Raw genomic sequence first — 23,880 nt, forward strand, 5'->3', positions numbered from 1 at the left:
CTCCACCAGGGTTTTTTGTTGTTTTTACCAAGACAGCTCTGTAGTCCAGACTGAGCGAAGAGACTGTGACTTTCCCAGAATCACCCAATGAAGTGCATTCTTTCAGGCAGGACTATATCACTTCTATTGGCTCAAGGGCTACATCAATTGTTGATGATGTTGTTGTTGTTGTTGTTGTTACATTTTTATCCTGCCTTATATATATATAACTCAAGGTGGCAAACATACCTAATACTCCCACCTATTTTCCCCACAACAGGGTCTGAGGTGGGTTGGGCTCAGAGAAAGTTACTGGCCCAAAGTCACCCAGCCAGCTTTCATGCCTAAGGGAGGCCTAGAACTCAGAGTCTCCTGCTTTCTAGGCCAGCACCTTAAAAGTTGACACTGACTTGATGGCACATAATCAATCAATAATTGAATACAAGGAAACAAAAGTAATATATCAGATGACTTAACATTTATCAGAGCATTTTTTTAAAAAAATCTGCTGATTAAAATTAATTTTAGTTAAGATCTAGGCTAGGCAAGGATGGTGGTTGAACCCCTTTGGTTTTTGGTTCTGTCTTATAGCCAACTGCATTCCTTTTCTCTGATACTGGAGAGTTTTCTTTGAAACTGGAGAGCCAGTTTGGTCTAGTGGTTAAGGCAATGGGCTAGAAACTAGGAGACTGAGAGTTCTAGTCCCACCTTGGGCATGAAAGCTGGCTGGGTGACCTTGGGCCAGTCACTCTCTCTCAGCCCAACTCACCTCACAGAGTTGTTGTGGGGAAAATAGGAGGAGGAAAGATCTGTCCCTAACGTGGTGTTTCAGTGGGCTACCAAAACAATGAAAGAAAAATAGGACAGTTTTTGTGGATATTATTTTACACAGTGTCCAAAATTATATGTTATTTTCCTGTTCCTGTCATACTATTCTACAGTTAGTCCTTAAATGCTCAAAAATAAGTTCATTACTATCCTACAGATTACAGATGAATATTTTCTAAAACCACATCGTTTTGATTTTAAACATGTAAATCAGGAGAACGTTCATTGTGCAAAGCAATGTTTATTCAGTAGATGTCACTGTACTACTTGTGGCTGTATTTTTGGAGAAACATACATGACACATGGATGAGATTAATGGAAACTGTGAAAAATACTACAGTTTTCTGATGAAATGGATATCACATGTTCAAGTTAAAAATGACTTCCCTTCACAATAAAAGAGACATGATTGGCAAACAAACAAGCAAGGGAAGAAAAAAAAATCAATACTGAAAACTTTGAATGGTTTGTATTCTAACATTTTGAAAGTATTAAGTGTTTCTCTATATAACAATATATGTCCTCAAAGGATCTTCCCAACTTATCCCCAAACTGAATTTCATTTTATTTTGACTAGACCAAGAGGTAGAGTATAGATCTAATTCTGTAATTGGAAAGATATATCTAAATCCTGGTCAGACAGAACTGACAAAGAGAAATCATATTCTCTACCAGGAAATTTCTTCAGGACAGAATTAATATTATTAACCCACGATTTCACGTAGAGAGACCAGTGAAAGAGCATATGGCTCAAAGATTCCACTGAGCTGTCCCAACAAGGACATAAATGTTGATGAAGGGAAACATTTTTTTTAGCAAATGGAAGGAAGTTGTGTGATGATGAACCATGAGACGTGGATATTTTGTTGTATTTACAATTAGATTCCCTAGAATAGTGAACTACAAAATATTTATCTATTAATCTCTTCTTTTGTTCAGGACAGAATTAAGTTTCAAAAGTTACATTATACTTCAATATCAACTCACTGGCCTAGTTCAGATATGTGTTTTAATTGTGAATTTCATCACCAGCAATGGTAAATATCAGATGCACAAAATACTTGTTAAAAAGAACTGTTAATACAAAGCTATCACTTTTACATTAAACTTTAAATGTAAGGGTGTTAGAAAAAATATATTGAGAATATATTTATATATAAGTTTTAATGCTGGATCTTGTTATGCCCATTGCATAATATACAGCTTAATACATTTGGAGGAAAATTCTTACAGTTCTTTTTTTTTTTAATTCAGAATTTCATTTTACATAAACCTTATTCAGTTTTTAACAATATTTTCAAATCTGAGCAGAATTGTCTGCAAGATCCAGTGCTTTTTTCAAAATGACAAAAGCAGCATTGGCCATAGCCTCTGCCCCTTTTGCACATGCATGTATCACATTGGGACAGCACTGCTCTTGTCATTCCAACCCCTCCCCCCCATTTCTCCCACAAAAACTATCCTGTAGAATAGATTGGGTTGAGATATAATGACTAGTTCAAGATCACCCAGTGAGTTTTCCATGGCTGAGGTGGACTAGACCCAGAGTATCCCAAGTCCTGTTCTTATCTATTACTTAACAAACACATTTCCTGGGACTTCCAGAGGAAGAAATGGCAGACTGAAGAGGGCTCTGCGAAAAGCTGAGCTGATGACCGTGATGAAGAATGAAGAGCTGGCAAATGGACTGGCTCTTTGAACCTCTCTGGGCAAGGAGAGGACTAGAGATCACCCACAATTGCCCCAGACAGCTGCTCCTCATAAGGAGACTGCAAGATAACAATCTCTGGCGAGTTTAGAGCTCTAGGGGATGAGGGAATAGCCCTCTTGCTCAAACCATGGTCAGCACTTTTGAAAGGACACTAAGTTTGCATACTTCCCTTTCTAATCCCTTTCAAAAATTGCTTGTTAACTGCTTTTCAGCTATTAGAAATCTTTGTAACAACAAGTTTGACAGCAGCGGGTGAGTTTCCCTTCAATCCTTAGCAAAAGAAAGTTTTAATTACAGTTTAAGAACTTAAAAATTATTTTTTTAAAATAAATAACAAAAGGGTTATTAAAACTTTGATTTTAGAAAGTTACAAACAGACTAAGGATCCAAATAAATTTGAAATAAGATTTTGGAATTAATTATAAAGAATCCTTCCCATGAGAAGGAACGTTTTTGTTTTGAATTTTTTAAAAAAACAATACATTTTTTAAAAAAATGGACACTAGAGGGAACTAAAGATTACAATTAAAAGAACATATAAATTTGACTTACAGTCACAGAATGGAGCAAAATGTTCTAACATTGGATGTATTGAAGGATATTTTTGAAAAAGGGCTCAGAAGTTAATATTAATGGTGTCAACAGAGACATCTGCCTCTAATGGAGAGACTGTGTCTAAAAGATGTTATGGAAGAAGAACAAGTTTACCTGACAAGATTGAGACTGAGTTGAAAATGGATTTACAAATGACAGCCTACAAGAATGACATGGAAAAAGATATTACACTGGACATACAAAAGAAACTGGCTGATGTTTTTAAAAAAGGATATACAAACAATCAACCAAGAGAGTGACCTGGATAATTTTCCTATATGGGATTTACAACAGTGACTTGTTAAGGTTTTAAAAAATCTCATAAGAAGGGACAAAAAAAAAAAAAGAATGAAAAGAAATCAAGTTCCTTAACATTATTTGAATGGACTAAAGATTAAGATTGTTAGAAAAAAAAGGAAGGAATATAAGTTGGTTTATTTGATCAAGGTTAAAATAGATATGTTGCTATCTCTGGTAACCCTTAATGGACTTTTGCTGACATCAGGACTGAAATGACAAGGCTTTAAGAATTTGTTTATAGATAATAGATGGGCTATGGGAAGAAGAGATCATTTGTTATCTTTTAAGAGAAGGTGGTAAGTTACTAAAATTGTTTATACTTGTTTTGCTGAAGAGAAAGTCATTTCTTTATATATTTATATCTTTTTTTCTTTACTATATTCTTATTTTTTCTTTCTCTTCTATTTTTCTTTCTATTTTTTTCTTTTCTGCACCTTCTATTTTTTCTTTTTATTCTTTTCTTTTTTAGTTTGTATTAGTTTGTATTGTTGTATTTGTAATTTTTAATAAAATTACTATAAACAAACATAAATGTTACCTAAACTGATTTTTTAAAATAATAATTTTAGAACTTTGAAAATTTGAAAAGTGTACTTTTTAATGCCAAATCTATATACAGATTTGTTAAGTATCAAGTGCCTCCTATCAGGCTAAGCCAGAGGCTATCTTGCACTTACTTGGTTGACCTCCTCTCTATGTCAGAGATGTGAGAAATCTACTTTATATACAGAATAGATTAAAAACTATAAAACTCAGCACTGTGTTACAACTTTTTCTCTCTCTAATTTCCTCTTTATGTCTTGTTTTGCTTTAGAGAATTGAATACAGAGTAAGTGAAACAACCATCTGGATGCAGTTTAAGACCATACAAAACATTTATCATTAATCTGAGTTTTTCTAGTATATCCACATTTACCCACTTCGTCCTGTTCCAGAATTTAGATAATACATTAACCAACAGTGTGAAATCCCAAGACACAGAAGTGGATTTTGGGTCTGTATATAACAGCATAGTGAATCTCTGGATTGTAGGATGCTATGTATTAACATTAATTAAGAGAGAAGAAACAATGCTGTCTTACATCCATGTTTTTCAAACTTGGCAAATTTACAATGTGTGGACTTCAACTTCCACATCTCTTAAAGTTGCCAAGTTTGAAAAACACTGACTTAGGAGAACAGAAAATGCAGAAGCAGTAAACGGACAGACTGTGGTTAATCATGTTTTAGATTGTCCACATTATAATATGTCCGAAAGACATAATCTATGAGCTCTGGAGCCCAATCTCGCAAAAGTGTAGGGATCTTTGTAGCCATATATTTGTAATAAACCTCCCGCTGACGCAGGGCACCCCCTTTAATGATTTCTAGGGCACATTCTTCTTTTGGCGCAGGTGAAGACAGAGATGTGAATTTACCAGATACCGCTTTCATGGCATTTTCTAAAGCAGAAAAGAAATGTTAGTTAGAAAGTAGTCACTGCTGAGGAACTTGATCACTAAAAATCATCTTGTACTAAACTCTTAATTCTTATACTAACCGCCTATTTAGTGAGACATTCTCAGATATATTGAAGCTTGATAACTTTGGTAACCTAAACCAAATGTATGTCAGGATGGAGCAACTCAGAAGCAATAGTTAATTGTTTCTGGCTGCCTCACCTGGACATGGATTAGATAAAAGAGGAAAGTATTGTTTAGATGCATGTATAGATTAGAAGCTTTCAGCATAAAGCACTGGAGAACAAAGGAGGGGGGAGGAGGCTTGCATTCCACAAGGGCCATTAGAGAAATGTTTAGATGAGATTTTACCTCAAGGCCAGGTAACTGGCACTTTCTGGAACAAAGCGAGAGGGGAGTAAGCGTTTGAAAACTAAAGGGAATTTTACTAGACATTAAATCACAGCAAAGGGGAGGGGGTGAAACTTTAGGGAGATTGAATTGCTTTTTAGGGAACCTCTGAGTGGAAAAAATCATTTGTGGCTTTGCAAGCGTTTGGTACCAGTCTTAATAAAGAACTTCCATATATCCTACATGGCTTGTATTGAGAGCTACTGATTTTAAGATTACAAGGACCAAGCTTCTCACATATATGTTTTTCACAGTGGGGTTCTTTGTTCCTTCCAAATAATGTTTCATGAATTTTGCAAGTGTGGGTTATGTCTAACGTATCATTCCACTGCTGCAAGGAAGCTGATGGAAAACCTGCAAAACTAGCCCAAGCAACAGCAGTCCTATGAAGCTCCAACCAGTTGTGCAATAGTTAGTGCAATGTTACCTAAGTGTTGGGCATTCAAAGTTCAGAACAGGATTTCTAGAGTGCTAGAAATGTGGAAACAGGAACACACATTTTTTATTATTTTCTGCTAGCATAATTATGGATTCAATTTTGTGTGTGAGAGAGACAATAAGAGGCTAATTGTGAATTGGTAATGATTTCACACTACATATATTGCATGTACTAAAATGTGTCCTGCAGTGAATTATACTGGTCCATTCTGAATGATCTTATGTCACCAAAAGAATTTAAAATAGAAAGATGTGATGTTTATAATTCTTATACATTTTATAATATTTTATAATACTTATAAAATAAAATACTTATAATATACATAAGTATTTATTTATAAGTATTTATTTATAATATCAATAAAATACTTATAAAATAAAATACTTATAATAAAAATACAAAAAAATTATAATACTTATAAAAGTACATATATTGGAACATCAATTCTAAGCATTGGTTAAACTTCATTCATTGTACATTACTGATATAATATAGTTTTAGGTTTTAATTTTATAATCATATATGTTTTTGTTAATATGTATTATTAAACTCTGTTTAGGATTATTTTTAATGAAAACCAAGGGAGGGAGGGAGGGAGGGAGGGGTCATAATGTCTTCTCATTATGTGGCCAAAGTATTTCAGTTTTGCCTTTAATATCGTTCCCTCAAGTGAGCAGTCTGCCTTTATTTCCTGGAGGATGGACTGGTTTGATCTTCTTGCAGTCCAAGGTACTCTCAGAATTTTCCTCCAACACCACAGTTCAAAAGTATCTATCTTCTTTCTCTCAGCCTTCCTTATGGTCCAGCTCTCGCAGCCATATGTTACTACGGGGAACACCATTGCTTTAACTATGCGGACCTTTGTTGTCAGTGTGATGTCTCTGCTCTTAACTATTTTATCGAGATTTGTCATTGCTCTTCTCCCAAGGGTTAAGCGTCTTCTGATTTCCTACTGCAGTCAGCATCTGCAGTAATCTTCGCACCTAGAAATACAAAGTCTTTCACTGCTTCTACATTTTCTTCCTCTATTTGCCAGTTATCAATCAAGCTGCTTGCCATAATCTTGGTTTTTTTGAGGTTTAGCTGCAAGGCAGCTTTTGCACTTTCTTCTTTCACCTTCATCATAAGGCTCCTCAGTTCCTCTTTGCTTTCAGCCATCAAAGTGGTATCGTCTGCATATCTGAGATTGTTAATGTTTCTTCCAGCGATTTTAACTCCAGCCTTGGATTCCTCAAGCCCAGCATGTGTTCTGTGTACAAGTTGAATAGGTAGGGTGAGAGTGTACAGCCCTGCCGTACTCCTTTCCCAATCTTAAACCAGTTGTTCCATTGTTCCATGGTCCGTTGTTCCATGGTCTGTTCTTACTGTTGCTACTTGGTCGTTGTACAGATTCTTCAGGAGGCATACAAGATGACTTGGTATCCCCATACCACTAAGAACTTGCCACAATTTGTTCTGGTCCACACAGTCAAAGGCTTTAGAATAGTCAATAAAACAGAAATAGATGTTTTTCTGAAACTCCCTGGCTTTTTCCATTATCCATCGGATATTGGCAATTTGGTCCCTAGTTCCTCTGCCTTTTCTAAACCCAGCTTGTACATCTGGCAATTCTCGCTCCATGAATTGCTGAAGTCTACCTTGCAGGATCTTGAGCATTACCTTACTGGTATGTGAGATGAGTGCCACTATTCAATCGTTTGAACGTTCTTTAGTGTTTCCCTTTTTTGGTATGGGGATATAAGTTGATTTTTTCCAGGCTGATGGCCATTCTTGTTTTCCAAATTTGCTGGCATATAGCATGCATTACCTTGACAGCATCATCTTGCAAGATTTTGAACAGTTCAGCTGGGATGCCATCATCTCCTGCTGCCTTGTTATTAGCAATGCTTCTTAAGGCCCATTCAACCTCACTCTTCAGGATGTCTGGCACTAGCTCACTGACCACACCATCAAAGCTATCCCTGATATTGTTATCCTTCCTATACAGGTCTTCTGTATATTCTTGCTGCCTTTTCTTGATCTCTTCTTCTTCTGTTAGGTCCTTGCCATCTTTGTTTTTGATCGTAACCATTTTTGCCTCGAATTTACCTCCGATGTTTCTAATTTTCTGGAAGAGGTCTCTTGTCCTTCCTATTCTATTGTCTTCTTCCACTTCCACGCATTGTTTGTTTAAAAATAATTCCTTATCTCTTCTGGCTAATGGCTGGAATTTTGCATTTAATTGGGCATATCTCCCCCTATCACTGTTGCCTTTTGCTTTCCTTCTTCCTTGGGCTACTTCTAGTGTCTCAGCAGACAGCCATTTTGCCTTCTTGGTTTTCTCTTTCTTTGGGATGTATTTTGTTGCCGCCTCCTGAACAATGTTGCAAACTTCTGTCCAGAGTTCTTCTGGGACCCGATCTACTAAGTCCAGTCCCTTAAATCTATTCTTCACTTCCACTGCATATTCCTTAGGAATATTAGCGAGCTCATATCTAGCTGATCTGTGGGTCTTCCCTAATCTCTTTAGTCTGATCCTAAATTGTGCAATAAGAAGTTCGTGATCTGAACTACAGTCAGCTCCAGGTCTTGTTTTTACCGACTGTATAGATGTCCGCCACCTTTGGCTGCAAAGGATGTAGTCAATCTGATTTCGGTGTTGTCCATCTGGTGAAGTCCATGTATAAAGCCATCTCTTAGGTTGTTGGAAGAGAGTGTTTGTTATGCAGAGTGAGTTGTCTTGGCAAAATTCTATCAGCCTGTGTCCTGCTTCATTTTGTTCTCCCAGGCCATGCTTACCTGTAATTCCAGGTGTCATTTGACTGCCCACCTTAGCATTCCAGTCTCCCGTGATGAAAGTAATATCTCTTTTAGGCATGTTGTCCAGTAGGTGCTGCAGATCCTCATAGAACTGCTCTACTTCAGCTTCTTCAGCATCTGTGGTTGGGGCGTATATTTGGATCACTGTGATGTTAGATGGCTTGCCCTGAATTCGAATTGAGATCATTCTATCGTTTTTTGGATTGTATCCAAGCACTGCTTTAGCCACTTGACTATTAATTATGAAGGCTACTCCATTTCTTCTGTGGTCCTCTTGTCCACAGTAGTAGATCTGGTGGTCATTTGATGTGAAGTGGCCCATTCCCGTCCATTTCAGTTCACTGATGCCCAAAATGTCTATCTTTAATCTTGACATCTCACCAATAACCACATCCAATTTGCCCTGACTCATAGATCTTACATTCCCGGTTCCAATGGTGTGTTGATCCTTAGAACATCGGATTCGCCGTTCACCACCAGCACCGTCGGCCGCTAGCCGTCCTTTCGGCTTTGAGCTAGCTGTATCATCACGTCTGGGGCTAGTTGAACTCATCCTCTGTTCCTCCTCAGTAGCATTTTGACCATCTTCCGACCTGGGGGTCTCATCTTCCGATGGTATACCGACATATCTCTGGTTGTACTGATCCATTTAGTTTTCACGGCAAGAATACTGGGGTGGGTTGCCATTACCTTCCCCAGGGATCGTGTTTAGTCTGACCTCTCTGTCATGACCTTCCTGTCTTGGGTGGCCCTTCACGGTTTAGCTCATGGCATCATTGAGGTGCTCAAGCTCCAGCACCACGACAAGGTAACGATCCTTTGCTGAAGATTTTAAGGCTAACTTATAACTACTTTGAATGTTTAAAAATGTTAAGCAAATAATTTGATAAGGTTGACATATGGAGGATACTAAACCCAACATCAATCTGACAAAAAATCCAGGTCCTAAAAATCAGATTTGGACAATGAAAATTGTACCTGTGTTGATGAGTCCAAGGATGCAGATTGTGATGGAAACATTGGTGTTCTGCATGATAAATTCCTGCCTCAAAGAGCTGAAAAATCCACCTAGTGCAAACTTTGTTGCAGAATAAGGAGCAATGAATGGGAAGCCAATTTTGCCTAGAAATACCACAATTAGACATGATAAGTTTAATTAATACTGCACCATGAAGAATAACTAACATTGCTTTAGAGATGTACAGTATGGAATACATTTTTATCCTCCCTGATTCTATATATGTAGTCATTATTTGTTTTATCAACTACTTCCAAGTTATGTGAGCACTCAGAACTCTGGCACACTTCGAACTGTAAGAATTCTTTAAAAGATATCATATACCTTTCAATGTTTTCAAGATGAATTGGTCCTGGAGCCTATTTCAATTACACTGCCAAATTTTAGTCACAAAGTGGCCAAAAATTCAGCAATGGAGAAGACATAAAAACAATAACATCTGTTTATATATATATATATATTTTTTAAAAAGGGAAAAAGAAAAAACCCTAATTTCAGCCCTGAAACATTGAAAGAATGAATCTTGACTATAGCAGTGGGGCCTCTCCATTATACATCAGCACCATCACTGTCTCCAATGTGGCCTTCAAGCGCCTCCCACAGAATAAATTAAATACAGCCCTTGGTCATCCAAATGTTACCTAGCTCATTTGTCTTTAAAGCAACTCCTCTATTTTGAAATGTGGGAAGTGCCCATTATTAGAACATTTCAGCATAGAGAGAGGACCTTTCTTTGTCCAGTCCTTCCCTATATAAGTATTGGCTGTTTTCCTTCTGCCTTTGTTTTCCTCATATTTTCAACCTTTCAAAAATAAATGTTTATTTTTTTTAATCACTGTATTTGATTGTTTGATTCCAGATGGGATTGCATGAAAATTATCTATGTATTAAAAATAAACATAACATCTCAACATTTTAAAACAGAACATAACACAAAAAAGAATCTTACAGAATATTTTTTTTAAAAAAAGCACAAGTACATAACTTACCTGATAGATTTGCAGCCCAGAGACCCTGCTAGGCCCTTACGAGCCAATTCTTTTTTTTTCCCTTTCATTTTTTTAAAATTTATTATTAATTTTAAAGATAAATTGAGACACATAATGCAGAATATAAGACCAATAGAGTACAAGTCTAAAATAGCAACAGGAAAGGCTAAAACGGTGCAGGAATAAACAAAAAAGCATATCAGGCCAGTGGCTTCTGATCTTTTCCAACACAGGTATAAAAGTACATAAAAGTACATCTCTTACTATTAATTAAAAGTTTAGTAACATTGTATCTCTAAAATCAAACCATTCAATCATCAAAACCTAAAATCAAGGCTTCATTCTTTTGCGTTACAAGCAAATAGTCCAAGAGTGGCTTTCAGATGGAAACGAATCTAGTTACAGTGTTTTCTCTTATCAGTGCTGTCAGTTTAGCCACACTCTTAAGTGTCCTTATTGGTTGGGAGTAAACAATATTGAACTCTGTCACAGTGTGGCGTGGTTCTTTTGAACGGGAGGTGTATTTTGCTTTGCAATAGTGGCAATTGACACAGAGAAACTAGACAGCGGAGGCTTTTATGCTTTTTACTACAGTATATTCAGTGATGTTATTTACAGCAGATATTTGCAACAGGTATGTACAACATAATCCTGGTGCTTCCCTGGTGTCAGGTTTCCTCCTAAGTCTCCTTCCCAGAGAATATCCCACTCTAGTTCTCCAGTCTTTATCCATTATCTATAGCAAGCAGAAATCTGTCTTTACCTCACAGGAACTGGAGAAGATTCAAGATTGGTCACCTAGGTCCTATGCCATCCTAGATAATGGCATGTATGAAGAAAAAAAATCAGCCAACATATAGTTACTTTTGGAGAACAACTACTTCTGATAGGGAGTCTGTCTTTCAGGTGCTTGGGACATGTCACAGATAGGAAACATACAAGGAATCAAGTGAATTGGAACTGCTGTGATGTATTCTTCCCCTCTTGAACCAATGCAGAGTGCTAAAAATGGAAGCTAGCTGGTGCCCTGGACCCTTCCTTCTCCTTTCCTCACTCATCTACTTTTCACAGAAAAAATAAAGAAATCCCCCAACTGGCTAAAGCTGGCCTTCAGAACAGCCAGAAATCAATGGGGGAATGGCAGCACAGTCCTGCTGTCCTTTACTTTAGAAATGAAAAGAAAAATCTCAGCAGCTAAGATGTTGGACAAGTTGAGAGTTCCCAGAAGTGGCAAACTGGCTGACCCACAGCTACAAGGGATACTGTAAATCTATTTCCTTTGGAGTAGCAGGTGAACCAATTTTCTTCAGAGATGGTCACTGGCAGCCTCACAGCACCATGGACGCCTGAAAGAGCACACTGGTCTTGGATTGGCATAGCCCCTCTTGTCTTTCCTATGCCATTGGCCATCCACAGTACACAGACAACAAATTGGTCAATATAACTAGGATAGTGTGTGCTCTTAAAAATATGGATTACATTAGCATTACATTCAATTGTTTCTCCTGTATGGGGAAGAATAGAACAGATTTTTTTAAAAATTGAAGAGTGAATAATTCGAGTGAGAATTACTCAGATAACTGTCAGTTTGCATCCAAGTACAAAGAATATATATTTAAAATGGAATCCCAAACTAAATTCTATTCAGTATAAACAGGAAATTGATGCTTCTATACATTACCTCTAAATGGAGAGGTAATGTGTTGTTTTTTGCTTCCTAAAGCTCACTTTTGATTCCTTGGCCTAACCATGCCCCAAATTCATAACTGGCTACAAGCCTACTTTCCTTGAGAGAGACCTTTCTTAGACAAATTGAACTGGGGTGCAAAGGAAACATTTCCTTTTCCATTGCTGACTTTTATTTCTTTAGGTGTTTCTTTAGAAAGCACGACTTTCTTTGCTTTCCATTATAGATCTCAAGTAGATCTGATATGAGTTGTTTAAAAAATTGTTCCTTTTTAAAACCCCTTGATGATCATTTAGCATCCCTCAATAAACTGGTATCATTCTGATTTGGCATACTAGACATACTTTTCAAACAGCATGGCATTAACATTTCAAGGTAGGCATGTGTCAAAAGCAGAGAGAAAAGACTAGATGTATAATTTAGAAACCCTGAAGAACGTGGGATAGATGAGTATGCATCTGCCAAAAGCCATATAGAATGTATTTTGCATATTATAAAAAGTAATGCTATACCAGAGTCTCTTTTGTGAAAAATATCTAATCCGTGTTATTCTTCAAAGAATGAGCACATGCAGAAGCTTCAGAAATCATGTGTTTCCCTAATACAAATTACCTCAACTGCAAAAATGCACTAAAAGTTGTGATTTGACCATCACACAGGATGGTTATGCATATTAGGAAAGGGAGGTTGGGTTATAAATTAGGAAAGGGAGGTTGGGTGATAAGCTGTAATCACTTAAGCTTGCAGTCATATGATTATAACAGTCAACATCACAAGTAATGCTGATAGCAGGCAAACCAATAAAATGTGAAATAGCTTTAAGATTCTGAGGCCACTGAATGCTATTACAGTTAATGCTCACCTGCCATGGATGAAACAACCACTATGCTTCCTCCACTGATCTTAAGCATGGGAAAAGCTGAAACTGTCATTGTTACATAGCTTAGGAAATTGATGTCCAGAAGTTTTTGCACATGCCCAATGTCCCAATTGAAATAATTGAAGTAGGAGTTGCCAACATGATTCAGAATAAGCATATCTAGACTTCCTGTGAAGGAAAGATAAAATAACTGGTTATGCTAGGTTGGTAGATGAAGGCACAAGCCTCATTGTGATCAAATATAGCTTCTAATCTAAGAGATATTTTGGCTGCAGTATGGGGTATCTACATACTTTGAGCTGGCCTTGACTTTATGTTGCCTTAGAGGATTTCAGTAGAAAGTCCTGGTTAATCCCTAATAGGATGCTGTAATTATATTACTTATTTGGTAATCCTAAACTCATTGTGATAATTGTTTATAAAGCATTTCCTGAGTGTATGCTGTACAAAACACAAAGGGGATTGTGAACATTCCCTAAAATATAAACTACAATAGTATATAAACCACACAAATAGTTGAGAGGCCCTATTAGAATGGAAATAAACCAAGAAATGAATGGTTCATTTGCAAGTTGATTACCCTCATTAGAGCAAACCATTTTAGCCATCTGCTAATGATACTCTAGTATACCTGAAGGACCCTAGAGAAGGTAAAGTCTTCAAGAAGCAGAGGGGAAAGCATACATTTTCCTTCTAGGATTTAGGCTGAGAACAAGTTGGGGAGGGGGATTGTTATCTCAGATTGTAGCTTGAGCAAGGCCTTCTCAATGCCTTTATCTGTTTCCTTGTGACATAATAGGAATAGCAGCGACCACTAATACCATTAGTCAATACATTTAAAAAATTCCCATGGGAGCACAGGAAAGCAGCTGTAGTGGCTAGATTCTTTTATCTTCTATTTCTGAGAACCTAATGATCTCAAAGATTGTTATTGTACTAAATCTAGATTCTTTTTATTTGCAATAGACTGCTATCTAAGGATAATGATACTGTACTAGAGTTACAACAACGCTCAAGATGGGGCGTTAATCTGTGAATTTTGTATCCTTGAAAAAGGGCAAGCTCTGATTGGGGGCAAAGATAAGGAAAAATAACCTGAGAGTGCTTCTAACTAGGAAGGTCCATGGTTCAGTTCTGTCTATCAGCCAAGGCAGGAATTACCACATCACAAAAGCTTCTGTGAAATTGTACAGTTTAGCAACTGAAGGCACTCAGGTTCATATAGTGCCAGAAGGATCAAGAATCCTGTTTCAAGCTTTACTGAGAATCAAAAGCAAATGTTTGTTAAATTTAGTATATAAGAACTAAATTTTACCCAATATTAGTACAATTTAATATTATAGTGAATGATATTCCACTATGATGGTATTTACTCGCTAAATACCTCATTATGCATTTGAGTTTGGACCTCCAAAATGCCTTCGATAAAGTAATTCAGCAAAGATTTTTGGGTAAGCTTAGCATAATGGGTTTGAGATTACAGCAACTCAGAAGATGAGGAAGAGGAGACAAAGATCATAGCAACTTTGAAAGACACTGTCCTGCTTCTGAGATGGTGCTAGAAACAGAACAGGGGTAAATGGAGCCCACAGAACCCATGGGCCAGGAAGAATCAGGAGCAGAAGAATTTAAGTCATGCATGTTTGTGATAACAAGTTCAGAGCTGCAGTCTAAAAACAACAGTGCTATTGCGTAGCCATACAACATGCTGAGCAGTTGTGAAGGAATGTAGCTCTAACCTAGAGAATAAGGAAGGAATGAGCCATTAAGGGTGGGAGGTGGGGACGCTGAAAAGATTACACAATCCTGAAAGAGAGGAAATTGTGAGAAAGAAACTCAGAATAATCATGCTTTGATTTTGTTTAGTATAAGAACAGACAGAGAAACTTGAACAGGCTTTCAAGATTCTGTTATTCTACCTTACTATAATAAAGAGCATTCCTGGAATCCTGGCTATGCCAGCTTCTTCACCAGGCCCACCATAAAGTTCTGACATCAGTCTTGAAAGTCTGTCCAAAGTTACCTATCCTTATGGTCACCATGAACATGAGTCTGTTTTACAACTTGGAACAGACTTAACTTCATCCCTTTATTGGACTGATACCTATGTTTGGAATTTGGTCTTGTCAACTCCCATTCCTAGCTAGTATGCCAATGTTTACTTAGTTGGACTAGACCAGATTTCTGGAGGTGGTGGGGGTGGGGGGATGGGCTGAAAAGACAAAGGCAAGGAGGATAGCTCAATAAATAGTTATTAACCATGACGGCTCTATGGTGAATCTCTGAGCCACTAAATACAAATTACAGAAGGCCACTGTCTTTACATTCTAACCCCTAGTTCTGGGCTTCTGGAAGCATCTAGTTGGTTGTTGTTGGAAACAGGATGCTGGACACACTGAAACCATCTCATGTTCTAATGAAGTCAACATACCCCATAATTCCTCTGCTTTCTTCACCACAGCCTGAGCAAATTTCATATCTTCCATACTGCCATTAATGTACCTGGCAGATGCTGCACCCAACTCTAAACACTTAGCAACCACCTGAGACAAATAGAAAAGTTGATTACTGGATATTCCTTTACCTTTTAACCCCTTTCCATCCAAACATGCTAAATCAAATTTCTATAGAGTACTGCTAAGAAGCAGCTGAATAACAGTTTACAAGGCAACACATTTTTACTCTATTGGATCAGGAGAATGTATGAGGTTGTATGAATGAATGGAGGGATCCCTATTTTTATCCAGGGGTCTCTGGAGTCCAGGATTGAGGGCTAATGGACTTGGAGACTCTGGGGGTTGTAGGGTGGGGAAGGTTATCAAGGTGGTGACAGGCCGGGGATGTTATGATGGGAGCCAGAGGGCAGGCCATCTTTGGGGAAGATGCCCCTGGTGTTTACTACCTGTGGTGTGTTCTGGCCCTCTGTGCTCAGACCTAGGTCCTGGACAGCAGACTCGTGGGGGCCCCGGTCTTCAGCTGCTGCTTCTTAATGCCAGGTCAGTTAACAACAAGGCCCCCATCGTATGTGATTTGATCACAGAGGAGGGGGCAGACCTGGCATGTATTACCGAAACCTGGCTGGGCCTGAAAGGAGGCGTGCCTCTTTTGGAGATGTGCCCAGCTGGGTTCTGAGTATGGCACCAGCCGAGACCTCAGGGCAGGGGAGGATGGGTGACTGTTGTCATCCGGGAATCTCTAGTGGCCTTCAGGGCCTCTGCTCCAAAATTGTCTGTATGTGAGACCCTGTTTTTAAAGTTGGGTTCCTGAGAACAGTTGGGATTGTTGCTACTGTACCAGCCTCCCTGCTGCGTAGCAACTTCCCTGCCTGAAATGCTGGAGGCCATCTTGGGGTTGGCGGTGGAGTTCCCCAGGTTTATGGTTCTGGGGGACTTCAATCTGCCTCCCCTGGGGTGCGCCTTGGAAGTGGCTTGGGAGTTCATGGCCACCATGGCTGCCATGGGCCTGTCTCAGATTATTTGGGACCCAACACAAGACAGTGGCTTCACACTGGATTTAGTCTTCTTGTCAGAGCAGTGGCAACATGATCTGAGGGGAGAGTTACACCTATCCCCTTTGTCATGGTTGGATCATGCCCTGGTGACCTTGAGATTCTCTTATGCTACCCCCCTCTGCAGGGAGACAGGACCCATTGAGTGGTCCGCCCCTGGTGACTGAGGGACCCGGCAGGGTTTCAGAGGGAGCTGGGGGTTATACCTGAGGATCTGCTGTACGGTCCAGTGGAGGCCCTGGCTGCTACCTGGAATAGGGAGGCAGCTGGGGCCTTGGACAGGATCGCACCTGTGCAGCCTCTCTTTTCCCATCGAACCCAACACTCCCCGTGGTTTATGGAGGAGCTGAGTGTTCTGAAGAGGAATAAGAGATGCCTAGAGCACTGCTGGAGGAAGACAACGACCGAATCCGACTGAACACAAGCTAGAGTCACCATTAAGGCCTACCTTGTGGCAGTAAGCATGGCGAAATGTCAGTATTTCTCCACTCATTGCATCCACAGAATGCCACCCGGTGGCCCTGTTTAAGATCACCCAATCCCTTTTGGGGAAAGGGAACTTAGAAATCCATCTACAGGGTCATGCTGAGGAGTGTTCTGGGAATTTGCAGGATAAAATCGCTCGGATCTGTTCCAAGTTGGACTCTGAGCATGAGACAGAGTCTGTGGAGATGCCTGGGGAATGCACTTACCCAGTTATCAGGGAACAGCTTGATCCTGTTGGGCCTGAGGAAGTGGACAGGATCCTCCATACTGTAAATGCCACCACTTGCCAACTAGATCCATGTCCCTCCTGGCTGGGGAAGGCAGCTCAGGTGGTGATGTGTGGTTGGGTCCAGATGATGATAAACATATCCTTGAGAGAGGGGGTGCTCACAGCAGCCTTTAAGGAAGTGCTGGTGTCATGTTCACCGTTTCAATGTTCCTGGTACATCGTAACGTTTCGCATGTCATTTACCTGATACGTGTTTGATCTCGGGAGGGAGGAGGATTCCACTTCGGGGAGTTGTTATCTGTTGGCTGTTGGTTTGGAATGTGTTTGGGTTATCTCATGTGTTCAAGGTTACTTTCCCAGGATCAGTGGAAAATGGTTAACAGCACCTGGGAGGGGGGTGGTTGCTACGGTCGGGCGAGGGGAGGGATTACGTTTTCAGCCGAGGGTTTTTAGTTTGTATTTGGCGCACTTTTATTCATTCTCAGCTTTCTCTGTATTTGCATACTATTCTTACAATAAATCGGATATCATTAAGTTCCTGCTTGTGAGTCTGACTCTGTTAGGATAGGCAATCATTACAGCTGGTATGCCCCCTCCTCAAGAAACCATTGCTAGACCCTACTGTACTGGACAATTTTCATCCAGTCTTCCACCTCCCCTTTTTGGGGAAGGTGGTTGAGAAAGTGATGGCATTGCAGTTCCAGAGGATTCTGGATGAAACGGATTATCTAGACCAGGGCTGCAACTAGGGGAGGGCAACCTGGGCATGTGCCCCGGGTGCCGCGCTGGTGGGGTGCCAAAATGAGTGCTGGGGGGGGCGCCAAAATGGGTGCGGAATCCATGTTTGCCCCGGGTGACACAGACCCTAGTTGCAGCCCTGATCTAGACCCCTTTCAGTCAGGTTTCAGGCCCGGTTATGGGACAGAAATGGCATTGGTCGCGCTTATGGATGATCTTTGGTGGGAGCAGAATGGAGGCAATGCATCCATCCTGGTTCTTCTTATTCACAGCGGCTTTTGGTACCATCGACCATGGTATCCTTTTGGGGCAACTCAGGGAGGTTCAGGTTACCTGAGGGACCGTCTCATCCCCATCACATTGACCCATCCCACCCGGTCATGCAGAGAGGGCATGTTACAGATCCCATCTGTAAAAGAATTCCATCTGGCGGGGTCCAGGAAGCGGGCCTTCTCTACAGTAGCCCCCACCCTCTGGAATATCCTTCCCCCAGAGGTGAGACAAGCCCCCTTGCTCCTGGACTTTCGAAAAAAACTAAAAACCTGATTTTGCCAGCATGCCTAGAGTGGGACGGGGAATAGCCATTCCTGGGATGGCTAGCCCCCTAGAATGGCCCTTTATACTCACAGATTGATACAGAATCTTTAGCCATCTGGATTTTATCACATTTTATCTTTTTATTGTCTATTTATATTTATATTTAGGGTATTTATAATTGTATTGAATTTTATACTTTGCTTTTATTGTAAACTACCCAGAGTCACTGCTTTTGGGGGGAGATGGGCAGTGATAAAATTTGATAAATAAAATAAATAAATAAAATAAAATTATCAGTGGGGAGTTTCCACTGGAAAAACAGTCTCATTAACAATTTTAGCTCAAAGCATTTTCAGCTTTTTCATGTACAATCCCTCCCCCCCAAACCTGGTAATTGCTAACATTTATTTTAAAAAAAAACATTTTAAATACTGGATTTGCAACACCTCCTTTGGTAATCATGCTAGACTTATAATTCTAAAAAAAAATATTTGAAACCATGGAACATGTTACTGCAGTAACCATATTTATTAATTAATAATCATAATTATTCTGTAACAACCAAAAGATTTTTTCCCTTAAATCCAAGAACCAGGAGAAAAAAATCAATGATTTATATAAGAGTAAAACTATGTGCAACAGTTGCTGAATTGATGGTTTATTGATTTTCATTGCAAGGAGATCGGTATCCCAAAATAAGCTATGTTAATGGGTAAATATGCTAAAGCCTGATTTGAATTTAGTGACTAATTTCAAAGTCTCACCTGAAAACGTTCCCATTCCCCACTGACATAGGCTTCTTAGAAAGCCCAGCAAATCCCATGCATTTTCTGCCAGACATGGAGAAGGATGGGGATAGATTTCATCTGAAAGTCTCCTTGCACTGCTTCAGCTAAAGCTAAAGTCAACAGTGAGTTGAAAAACATCTTTTGACCTTTTGCCTTTAGATGATCAGACTCTGTCTACAGCAGAGGTTCTGGTATGCTTGTAATTATGACCATGATCACAAACATGTGTGGTGGTTGCTGTCCCTCCAGTGGTCTACTCTACAGAAGTGGTTGCCATGGTCTTCCAGGATATTTTTTTTCTTTCTAATTTTCTGATCTATACTACAGCCCCAGTATTCCTTGATATTCTCTCACTGAAGTATTAAGTAGGACCACCATGCTATTTCTCTCTCTCTATATGTGTGTGTGTGTGTGTGTCTGTCTATTAAGATCAGTCAAGGTCCTGCTAGGGAGAGACAATATGCTTCTCATTAAGTGATCTCCTCCTATTACTTCTGTCTCTACTATGGCTTTATCACCACTTTTACACATTTATTTATTTATTTATTTATTATTCAAATTTTGCTACATATATCTTGGCCAGAAATATTTTATTTCTCAGTGCCATTACTTTCACCTGTCCTATTCAGTCATGTTTTTAAAAAATAATCCTTCCTCAAGTTCTTATCCTCTCAATCGATTGACTGGAAATTATGGAGGTTTAAATTCAACAGATTGGGAATACACATGGGGGAAAAGTCTAGTCAGGATATATATAGGATGAGAATGTTTGCAAAGGGTTGAGAAGTTTTGAATGAATATCTGGTGCATCTTCAAAAACTAATTCAGGTCCCTTCCTTGTGCCAAAATAAAGTACCATCCTCCTAATCTTGAGTCAATGGGAAAGGATACCAGCATGAAATCTGCTGCCCCCATTCCCAGTCACTATTCAGCCTCTATTGCCACTGCTCTGAATCACATTGTGCTGTCCTCATTATATGTGGGCAACAATTGATAAGCAAAGAGACAGGCTGAATCCTCTGACTTCACTGGCCTCCCTCTTCAGCATGTCACTAGCTGGAAGGCATATCCACCTATCATGACACTGCAGTAGGAACACTGTCATAGGAATAGGATAGGTCTGACTGTTTGAGTCATCAATTATCTCTAGCCACCTTCCTATGCCCTTCCTGCTATATCCCATTTTAAAGTTAAATACAAGTTAATAAAGTTAATAAATAAAATTACTAAATAAATGAATAAGGTTAAAAACAAGACAGATCTGACTCATGAAGGAATCTGAATCACAAGCAGTACTCTGGTTTATGAAGTATCTTCCAATCCTTTCCTTTCTTTATAAGGTAAGAAATGTCAATTACCAGATTCCAAGAAAATACCATGGGTCACAGTAAGAAAAAATGTTGACAGGGCATGTTTGTGTCAAAAATAGGTATAAATGGGGACACAGGCTAACTCTAGACATGCTCCAACTTAACTTGGCTGATGCCGCAGCCTCTCTCTGTCCCTAGAGGGCAATGACAAAAACACATGCTTAGCTAAATATTGTGTATGTGTATAATCAGTCTATGATATCAAATCAAATATATGGTAATAGTTTTAGAGATAGCCTGGGCTTGTAGTTCTGAATTTAATCCATTCAAAGCTATTTTGAGTTTACCTTCAGGCATACTTTTGTAGATATTATGGTCAGTTTTTTTTCTCTCAGACAGTCAGTTGAAAATAAAATACATTTTTCAGAAGATATCTATTACATTTTTACCAGATGTGTGGCTGAAGATGCAATCACACAGACATACATACTTACAGATATGCATACAATTCACATGCTACATGTAATAAAGTGTAAAATCTGGGATCCACAATTAAAAAAATTTAAATCTCTCCCAAATCTTAGTTCCTTCCTTCCTTCCTTCCTTCCTTCCTTCCTTCCTTCCTTCCTTCCTATGACCCCGCATGCACATATGATTGTAGCTTCACCTCTGCTTTTCAATATCACGGCAAGAGATCAACTTGGCCTTTTACACGGGGCAGAGAAGGAACTGCTCCACAGATCTTGCTCTAACTCTCCCTACCACATGGAGAGTTCTCCTTCTATTCACAGTGGCCCTGGGACTTGAAGGGGTAGTATAGTCTGGCCACACTGATCAGCCAAAGGAAAAAAAAAAACTGCTGTTAAGAGTCACTCATAAATGGCAGCAGTTACCTCCTTGCTTCTTTCTTACTGAAGAATTAATCTTCCTCCATACTCTGTTTGAGGGAGGGTCCTCTTTGTCTCTCTCTTACACCCTTTAAATGTATGAGAGCTGCTTTGGTGAGTATAACTGCGAAGTGGGACAAATGAATATTTAATATTTACTTGCTGGAGCTGGGCTTCTGTCCGTGCCGTAATCAGGAGATGGGAACCCATCCGTGCTAGATGGTATGCTATCTGCTCTCCAATTCCAGTGCTTGCCCCAGTAACAATCACCCGCTTCCCTTTCAACATTTCTGGAGAACAAGATACAAGAATCGCATTTTATAAAGCTGGCATTAAATAGCTTCCCATTCCCCCAAATAAACGTCTGAAGGGCAAGAAACCCAAGAGGATAACCAGCAATTCCAGCCCTCAGTTGTTAGTCCTAGCAATCCAGCTCACAAGAAAGCAGCAGGAACAAGAACTGCTAACATTCCAAAGGGGCATAGAATAACACCAAAATATTTTTTTCTCCCTCCCTCTCTTTCTCGAAATATAATTAGACATTAGTTTTTAACCCATTTTGTGCATTTCAGGTACAATTTTTTTTAAAACAATCATACAAGTAAATGTATTTTTCAGGAACTCTTCACAAACACAAAGCCTGTTTTGAACAGATAGAATATCAAAGCCCTTTAGAAAATTAAAAAAAAAAAACAACCCAGAAAGATTTCCCATTTTACCTGCTTGCTGGGAAAAAAAATATACTACTCTGTGGCTTGATGGCTTGCAAAAGCTTCCTGAACAAAGCCATCCATTACAAACAATCCAAGGCAGGTTTCATTTTACGCTATGAAGCAGTTTGTGTGTTCTTAAAAGCAAAGCTCCCTTCTTTTCTCTCCCCCCCCCCTTTCAATTTAAAAATGCCTTTGCTTCAAATAACTTACCAGGTTTAAAATCTTCCTTTCCTGAATAAAAATAGAAGGCCAAGACAATTCCTACCAAAGGAATCAGAATCTTTTGCAACAGATTCATCCTACTGTAGTCAGAAAATAATCAGGCATGAGAAGCAGAGGGGGAAGAAAAAGGAAAAAGAGCAAAAGAGTTTATTCCAGACAGCAGGAACAATGTTAATGCTGCAAAAACCTGCTAGTATAGAGGCAGCAACTTCCCTAAAACTCCAGGCTTCTAACAATTTCAGGACATTTGTGCCAATGGTCCCATCACCGCAAGCCTCCAATTTTTTTTTTTTTTGGCAAGAGCTGATGGACTTCAACCTAAGCGACAGCGTCACTATGGATTCTGGCTGTCGCATTTCAAATTTCCTGTCCTTTCTTTTGAAATAGAGAATTTTGCATAACATCCTGAAAGAGGTGTGTCTTTTCTGAAAAGCATCAAGTTTCACTTTGGAGACAACCCCAGGCTGCCTACTCCAGGTGGGCTCCTGCTCTGTCTTTCTTTTTTAAAATAATTGTTAGTATCTTCCAGAGACAAACTCCACACAAAGCATGAGGCTCCTGTACAACCAGATTATGTCTGCCACTCCCAAATGTTTGCCAAGTAATTGCAACGCAGAAGCTGAGCCTGATAATTCATGAAGAATATAGGGCAGTTAGATGGAAATGATATAGCATGATAAAAAATTGAATGGACGAATGTGTTGCTTTGAGGATTTAGATCTCTTCTGAAATTCTATACAACCTTGCCAAATGGTCTCTCTCCTATGTACTTAGCAACGAGTATCTAAAAACCCTATGCGCCTACTACATTTAGGATATTCCATGTTCTTTCTAATACATGTTTGTTTCCCTTAACCAATAAGGGCTTCAATTGCTAAACCACTCCTCCTTATGGAAATGCTTAAGCCAGAGCTACATTAATATGCTATGGTATTCAGTTCTGCAGAGTGATAGACAAATCTGGCAGAAACAGGGACCTCCACAGTGGCAGTCATTGGCTTCAAAATGGCAGAGCCAACCAGGCAACCAAATCCCATCCCTTTTTAATGTGAGTCACATACGCTGTATGCATGTAAAAAGGGATGGTGCTTTGCCCAGCCACACCTGCCATTTCAAAGCCAGTGGCCATTGCTACAGATGCCCCTGATCAAAAATGCCAGAAATGGATGTGAAACTAATATTTTAGGGCCTTACCCCTTTGTCAAGTTGAAGTGCCAACTACCCTCACTTGAGCTGGCAGAAAACTATACTAACATAATATTTGCTGACCTCATTGCCATTCCCTATCATGCCTCACCTGACTTCAAAAGGTTAGTTTTGATTGCCAAAAGTCAGACTCATTTCCTTGCTGGAAGGGAAGTATGGGGCATCAGTGTTACTCCTTTTGC

General features: G+C 39.3%; 1 protein-coding gene across 1 annotated transcript; it reads right to left on the reverse strand.

Annotated features, from left to right (window-relative positions):
- Positions 1 to 1,028: 1,028 nt before the first annotated feature.
- On the reverse strand, positions 1,029 to 22,821 carry HSD11B1 (hydroxysteroid 11-beta dehydrogenase 1). The gene is made up of 6 exons (XM_063297453.1): positions 22,481 to 22,821; positions 21,717 to 21,847; positions 15,506 to 15,617; positions 13,057 to 13,242; positions 9,479 to 9,622; positions 1,029 to 4,854 (listed from the first exon to the last, which is right to left on the reverse strand). Exons 1-6 carry the CDS (start codon positions 22,566 to 22,568, stop codon positions 4,628 to 4,630), a joined length of 888 nt encoding a protein of 295 aa, XP_063153523.1. The 5' UTR covers positions 22,569 to 22,821; the 3' UTR covers positions 1,029 to 4,627.
- Positions 22,822 to 23,880: the final 1,059 nt, after the last annotated feature.

Source organism: Candoia aspera, chromosome 3 (assembly GCF_035149785.1).
Source record: "Candoia aspera isolate rCanAsp1 chromosome 3, rCanAsp1.hap2, whole genome shotgun sequence".
NCBI lineage: Eukaryota > Metazoa > Chordata > Lepidosauria > Squamata > Boidae > Candoia > Candoia aspera.